This window comes from Lygodium microphyllum, chromosome 22, assembly GCF_053477565.2.
Source record: "Lygodium microphyllum isolate KBCC chromosome 22, Lygodium_microphyllum_v1.1.10, whole genome shotgun sequence".
NCBI lineage: Eukaryota > Viridiplantae > Streptophyta > Polypodiopsida > Schizaeales > Lygodiaceae > Lygodium > Lygodium microphyllum.
This window is the reverse complement of record NC_141156.1, coordinates 115746590-115754523: the sequence shown is the minus strand read 5'-3', so window position 1 is coordinate 115754523 and position 7934 is coordinate 115746590. Positions and strand designations below refer to the sequence as shown.

At 39.5% G+C, this 7934-nt stretch overlaps 1 protein-coding gene across 1 annotated transcript in view; it reads right to left on the bottom strand.

The window, feature by feature from the left end:
• Nucleotides 1–1106: 1106 nt before the first annotated feature.
• Nucleotides 1107–7934, bottom strand: part of LOC148017529 (uncharacterized) — a 48268-nt gene continuing 41440 nt past the window's right edge. The window contains exons 8-16 of the mRNA XM_087663506.1: nt 3745–3846; nt 3067–3180; nt 2903–2959; nt 2678–2744; nt 2527–2580; nt 2139–2213; nt 1942–1977; nt 1766–1865; nt 1107–1682 (exon numbers count right to left, since the gene is read on the bottom strand). Coding sequence (XP_087519632.1) covers nt 1675–1682; nt 1766–1865; nt 1942–1977; nt 2139–2213; nt 2527–2580; nt 2678–2744; nt 2903–2959; nt 3067–3180; nt 3745–3846 — 613 coding nt within the window. The 3' untranslated portion in view covers nt 1107–1674. The remainder of the gene's footprint in view (nt 1683–1765; nt 1866–1941; nt 1978–2138; nt 2214–2526; nt 2581–2677; nt 2745–2902; nt 2960–3066; nt 3181–3744; nt 3847–7934) is intronic.

Below are 7934 nucleotides of genomic sequence, written 5' to 3'. Positions count from 1 at the left end.
TTGATCCACACCCTCAACTTCAATCCAAGTAAGTTACTTTTCATATTACAAAAAAAGCCACTAAGCTAATTATTTGTGTGTCACATCTTTAGCCTTGGTACTTGTGCTTACTCAAGCAAAATGAGAATATCCACACCGTCGAGAGAGAACAGGGCATGCTAATTTTACATATCTTTGTTTTCTTTGCTATTGCAGCATTCTTGTTCTCGTGCTTAGTGACTCTTCTGGTTTTTTATTTATTTACTTCATGTGTGCAGGTGAGTTTTTGTTCACCGCTCATCTTAAAGGCTGGTTTCATTGTAGAATCTGTCTAGGAGCCTTGGATTTTAAGTCATGCCTTCGTGGCTGCACCTTGGAACCCTCGGCCACCGATCAAACCATACCATTACCTTGAGATATCTATAACTTGGTTATAAGTTAAAATTTACTCTTACTTTATCATTACCATGAGATAACTATAACTCCAATGAAGTAATGGCCATTGCAAGATGAGGCTCCTTTCCAGTTGCTAAGACATCCTTCAAAGTCTTTCCTAATGTCTGCAGTATCTCTTCACTTTCCACTCATGAGCTTCCAGACATAATAGAAGCTTCACCTAAGCTACGAAAACAGCACTCTTGTAAAGCCTACAGGGTTAAAATTGGTCTGGAACTCTTACCCTATGTTCCATACGAGGCTAAATGCTTAATGTCAAGTGGCTTGTTATTAGGTGCCCAAAATGACCCAAATGGTTCAGACTTAAGACTAGCATTCATTTGGGTTGTGGCTTAATTTCATAGTAGATGGTACTTCCTAGTTCCAAGAGAAACCCGTCCCATTTCCAAAGATCCCCAAGCGGTGGGCCTGAGTTGTTGTGAACAGAACATAAAAGATCAACATACAGTGTCAACTGTTCAGACCATACATTATTTTGTGTATTTAAAGCAGAACAGAGGAAAGATACTGTACTTGGACAGATTTTTAAGTTTAAGATCTCAACAGACATCAAGGGAGCTCATCTTGGGTATCATCTTGGGCAAGAAAAGGCATTCTTAGGCTGAAAGAGGAACCTTCCCACCCAAGAGAACAAAAACATAAATGATCAATATATAATTGATCTTCTTGTGAAAAGAAGACTTCTTAGGCTGAAAGAATACATGTTGAACCAAAAAAAAGTAATATAACAAGTGGTTATTTGAAATAAGTAGGTGGGTACAGAACTTCCCAAATAATAATGGCAACACACCCTCTCAAGAATACTAATCTCAAAAACCCCACAACAGTCATAAATGCAGATAACAGACTGCCACGTAAAAAATTGTTCTATTGGCATCCAACCGATGCACTATCACATGGATCCTTGTACAAAACCTGTAGATCACCTCTGGCTTTCTGATAAAATTTTGGTTATTTACATTGACAGCTACAAGATGTAGCAAGCAGCCCCTTCTTTTAACCTCTCAGACAAAAGAATGTGTGCAACATAATATTACACTTACACCAAAAAGGCTGTGTCTGAATATTGGAAGCTAGCTTGACTGATCTTGGCCACATTTTTGTCAGGCCAACATTTCCATTTGAGTAATGGAAGCCAGGTTTTCAAGCCAATTTTACTGCTACTTGTTCAGATGTCACACCTGGCTTCTAGAATAGAGAAGCTTGGAGTCTCCCGCATTTTGAGAGGAGATTTTCATGTCATGTATCTAAATAAATAGTAAACATAAGAAAGGTTGGTAAAAATATCTCAAGTTTCAACAATGCCAAAATGCCAACCTCAAATCCTTACCTCCTTTTGTAGAAGCATGTCTGGTTTCATTGGCTGCTTTTTCAGCTGCAGACAACCGGTCTTTGAACATTTGCCATTCCAAATGGCAACGTTGCCTCACCTGCAAACATAGATTCCGGATGTCAGTGTATGCTGATAAAAGGAACAAACCAACTGAAACATGAACTGTAGCTTACCCCTTCCCATGGAGCCCTTCCATTCCTTGCCTCACCCTGAAACAGAGGAGAATAAAATGTCATTCCTTCTGAACACATTGTGCCATTCATACATCAACACAGCCTTTCTTGGCTTCCAATACAAGTACTTCCCCCAAGGGAGATTGAAATTATTCAGATTTAAATGGTAAGATGTTCCAATAGCATCTTTGGGATACCTGATTACCCAAAGATGGGACAACCTTGTGGACAATGTACTGTGAATCAACAACTCCAATTTTCTCGTGAGCAGGCTGCAAAAAGGATAACAGCATTACCTAATATTTTAAGCTACCTTGAATGTGTTCATTACAAAAAATAACTCTAGTCCTCTTGACCATTACCACTTATACACATACTGCAACACTATTTCTGAACAACAAGTAGGCATAAATATCAGTGGAAGACAAATATAACATTACCAAGAGGTACTATATGTTGCTGGATTATCTCATTGCATTTTTAGCTTGGGTTTTTGTTTTCACAGAATAATAAGAATGTCATGATTCTCTAAACAGAAAAACATAGCAGCCAAAACATTTGGCAACTGAATATCAGAAATCTCACCTCAACACATTTTCCAAGAGCAAAATCCAGACCCCAGCCATGGACAAGATCATTCTGCAGACAAAGACAATTTCAATGATCATCCAAATTTCTATAAAATCAAACTCAATAACAAACCATGAGAACATCTAGTCTGTTTAGACTTACAGACCTGAATCATATGCCACACACAACGCCAAGCATTCCTTGTGAAAACAGGTGCCATAATTTCCACAAACCTGCATTCAACTTTCGCATACTGGATAAGGAATAGAGTTCTACTGTCATTCCAATATACAAAGTAGCCAGCATGTACTCACTGGAAGTGTCTTCTTCCTTAGGAAACACAAAATCCAGACTCTTAAATAGGATTATGATTGAAGAACTATAGTCTTACCCAGCACAAGGTGGCTTAAAGCGATCATGACACCAACCAGGCCTTTCCTCTGCAGATCTGAGCAATATAGCTGTGTTATAGCAATCCCTGGAACAGCCACAAAATCCTAGGGCCGGCACAAAGTTTATCACAAAAGAAAGCATGCTTAGTTCATGAATCTTTACTTGTGGACTTCTGAATTGCCTAGACGTTTTGTCATTTGCCAAGTTAGACCCTTGTTGGGTTCCAAGCCAGGTTGAGAAATCTCCAGCCCATGCTTTTTCACCAATCTTATGTACCTAACACAAGTCAAAACCATATCTCCTTGATCAGTACCCAAAAGACATAAGCAAAAATAACTTTCAGATTTTCGAGACGTGCATCAAACAGCCATGTTAACATTGTAACGTTAAACAAACACTAAAACGATTTGAGTTTCAACATCTACTGGATCTGGACAAGTACTGTTCAACAAGCCCCTTCACTTACAAGGTCTCACACAAGTACAAAGAGGCCGCCACAGAGGGTGCAAGAGCCAGAAATCAAATAATCTGTGTTTTAAAGAGTCATGTCCTTGGATAGCCCGAGCACTTGGTACCTCCTTTAAGTAATGGTCATTCTGATCAACAAAAACTAGCCTTCCATATCTGGAATGTTTAACTGCTGGCTTCTAACAAACAGTCCAAACCCTTTGTATCAAATGAAGCCTCAACCATGGCCAATATGTACACTGGACAGTCCTTTAACTAATGGCCTTCTAATCAACAAAAACTAGCCTTCCATACCTGTAATATTACAATAAATCATATGGTAACAATTTGGAAGAAGATATTGTCATACATTGCTATAATTTCAGTACTTACTCCTCAGCATTGAAGTGCTGCACATCCAAATCTTCATCCCAGATAAACACATATTCATAGGGTGCTACAACATCAGGATGCAGAAAACGCTTCGCAAACCACCTAGAATCATCAACAATCAAGCATCAGTGTTTGCAAAAGCAAATAAATAATGTAAAGAAGGCAAGATGGTCAAGGAAGCTAGGACTTTTATGATGTTGAAAGAGCAAAAGCAGTTCATGACTAATGTATCAACAGAGATGCCTTGCACACCACTCAATTTTTATAAGGTATAAACTTTGCAAGATTATTTGAGCGTTTTTCTCTCACACAAGCAGACATATTAAACAGAATGGCCATACATGTTAAATAGCTATTAGAGTTCACAGCAAAAGAACACACGTATACAATTAGAAGCAAGTGAATATCATTGGTGGAAAAAAGCCACAGTTCAGAGATTTGAAGTAGGTGGCTTTTTCATTAATCATTCTTTACAGGGCCTCTGTAACATAAATAAGTGAGGATGTTTTGGAACTATCTATTTTATCTATTCAAGAACACAATCATCATTGTCTAGCTAATGAAAAGAAGTATTTTACTTACTCTGACATTTTCTATCAGGAACAAACATCATAATTTGCAACCACAGATTGCATAGAATGATCCTCGTTCAAATGATGATTGAATCAATTTCAGTAACTAATCAGACCGACTCAAAAGATTGGAAACTTCACAAAGATATTACTGACTGCCATGCCCTTTGTTTGCTGTGTTGTTTTACCACCATTACTCAGATCAGTAACCTAAGGCACTCTAGACATGTCCAGACTAAGCACTGAACTTTCTCTCCTACAACATGTGGACTGCTACACTCTAGACATGTCCAGACTAAGCACTGATCTTTCTCTCCTACAATATGTGGACTGCTACACCCATTTTGTGGAGTCACATAATGCTTAAACACATGGATATCCTTTACCCTAACAGCATGTTCTTTGACTACGCATATCTGAGGCAATCCCATGTTCGATGAGCTAATCACTAAGTTCATGGAGAGCCAAACTTCATCATCTATGCCTAAAGACAAGACCAAGATTAAGGTCTAACAAGAAGAAGAACAAGGAAGAGAAAAAGGAGGATGAGGAAGACAAAAAAAAGAGAATAGAAAGGGAAGATACAGGTGATGGCAGCAGCAGCAACAGCAGTGGAGGAGGAGGAGGAGGAGGAGGAGGAGGAGGAGGAGATATTGTGTTTGAAGACAAAGGGGAAACGCAGAGTGACATTGTCCTAAAAGTGTGTGTTCAATGTTTCCAAAAGTGGAAGATTAGAGTCTGAACAGAACACCTCAATCCCAAGATTATAGGTCTGGGGTTGCTCTCAAAACTGACATCTTCAGCCCCGTTAAAAAACTGTTGTGCACAAAGAGTGTTGTAAAACGCTGAAAACCCTTGAAAACGCCTAAAAAGTTAGAACCATCAAGAGCTCCAAGATCCATCCAAAGGTCAGAATCTCCTTGTTTTCCTGAATTAGCCGTCCTCTGCCAAAGAGCCTAGGTCCTCTTCTCCAAACCTGAATGAGTTTACTTGGTACCATCACTAGCATCCGAGACTTTCTGCACTGCTTTAATTCTCTAGGCAGAGCTGCAGACTGATTTTTTCCCTTGGATAGGCTGATTCAGTCTTTATTTTCATTAGGCAAGGCTGATCCACACATTGTTGCAAGGCTATCCCAAGCTTCAATTACAGATGAGGCCAATTTGATCCAATTGCAGCCATTCTAGGCTGATTGTTTGCAACAGACTGGCCAGCATTGTCCAAATGCTGAGATATGCGTTCTCAAGCTCTAGAAATATATTCTAAAACTCCTTGCAAGGAACAGGGAATCTCACAAGTGTCTTACAATGGCAACATAGAGATAGACCTGACCAAAGGAGCTTGGTGCCCCTTTTAGTATTTATCTAGATTACTAATGTATGTTCAAAGTTGGTTGCAAATGGTTGTACTTAGCGATTTCTCGTGGCACAATTGATCCACACGTGCACAATGATCCTGTCACCTTCAATGTTGACCTCCAACCAATTGTACAGTGTTCAAAAGTGCAAATCAACACTTCAGTCTACTAAATCCTAAGAGTGACAGCCAACATTTGAACCCAATTTTATAGAGCATGTGTCTAGACAGCTATCCTACATAGTTCCCACGCAATCCCACATTGCTCCTCTCACAAACAAAGGGATTTTTCACAATGAAATTCTCAAAATGAAACTATGAGAACGTCAATTTCTCCGCAACAAAGTTGCTCAGAAAGTGCACTAAGCTTGAGATCTTAGTTCCCACAAAGTTACCCAAAAAGTGTACTAGACCTGAGATATCAAGGGAGAAGAGAGATCTCAGCCCATAGTGCTGTAATAACTTGTTTTTCTGATATTTACTTTAAAAATAGCAACATGCCTTACAATAAATGGAGTTACAAAACTGCCCAATGGATCCCCCATACCGAGATAAAAATATTGGTTGTTTTCCACACTCCATTCATGCTATCAGCTCATATTCCATGGCTGAAACTTACAATTTTTGTATCAAAGGAAAGAACAACACCATCTCCAAACTCGGGCTACTCAAATGAGCGAGAAGAACCCCAAATAGCCAAGATCACATTTCCAAATGAGTAGCCAATTGCTCCTTTATCAAATCTCTTTTTTAATGAGGGCTAATTAATGAGTTAATCATTTATCATAAGTGAGCTACTCATTGCACTAAACTTAAGCTCAAGGCGTGCTTTATAACTCAAGTACCCTAAGTGAGGTGCTTACTAGGCAAAACTTTCAAAAACTTTCAGTATGTTGAAAGTTTCACATTGCATCTTGTTACTTTTGCCTTGTATTTGCTATATACATCTACACTACATGCCCAATGTCAAATCCTTCACTGTCTGTGTAATCATCACCATGCAAACTAAAGCTCGTTCTAATTAGAAATATTCATAAAGTTAAATTAAATTATTAAGTTCATTTCTCATTATGGTGACATTGGATCAATAACCCCCAAGCCTCCCTCTAAGGGATGCCGGATGATGGTCTGCCAAGTCATCCTTGGATCCATCCACCACAAGAAATTTCATATTAAGCAACATGTGATAGCAAGAAGCACCAAGATCAATCTATATACTAGGCCATTGCTAAGAGGACCTACTTGAACACTAGAGCTCTACCTACAAGAGAAAAGCAGGTTTCTCCAATAGATCAGTTTTTTGCCAAGATGGTGTCCAAACTCTAGATGGAGTCCAACTCTAGTACAAATTGTTAGACTACCACAATGTCAAGTCCTGCATGGAACTTGAGGTAACTGACTGTATGTGCCTTGCTCGCCCACCCAATCATTGTTGGAGTTGGGATCTATAAGCAAACTAACCAACTTACATCAGTTGATTTCACACCTGCTACTCTACAAGAACACCTCAAGTGTTAGTATCACTCTTTCCAGTATCAGTTCACCATCCTCAAGATAAAGGGCCAAGTAATCTGCATACGTTAATCTAGTAGTTCTACCTCCATCGCACTAGCAACCTGAGGCCCCTCAGGCCATTGCCTCTCACTCAAAGAAAGTAGGACATTGCCCCAGCCAAGAGAGAGGAGAGAAAGGGAGAAAGTGGGCAAACCTATCTCACTGATTGCTCCAAATGAAACTCTGCACATTTCCTCCCTTGTACATCATTGAACCTCTACTTGACTGGACTATCTAGGACCATCTGGTCACCCACTGCAGCCCTATTATTGTGATTATTCCACCTCCAAACCTTTTTTTGCACATGGCACTCGGCTAGTACAAACACTGCATCATCTTGCATATTGGACCATCTCACATCTTCACCTATTGTATATTTTGACCTCAGCATCCAAAGCTTTGAGAGATTGTAGAAGCATTACTTCCACAAGAGAAGACAGTAGCCACAAGGAAGAACAATCATAGTGATACAAGTCACCAAATGTGAGGGCATACTTCACTAGAGGTGATCATGCTTGGGTTGGCCACGTATCAAATGATGTGTTTCAACATATTCGTGAGGCTTCTAAGCTTGAACTTGTGCGTGAAAACTTAGGATGATTTCAAGAAGTCGAGAAATGTGTGCCTGTGCATGTATGCATTGATGACCTCGAGTCTGGCCTTGGCATAAAAATGGAAGCCAGCTCAGTGGAAGTAAGTCATTGGCAC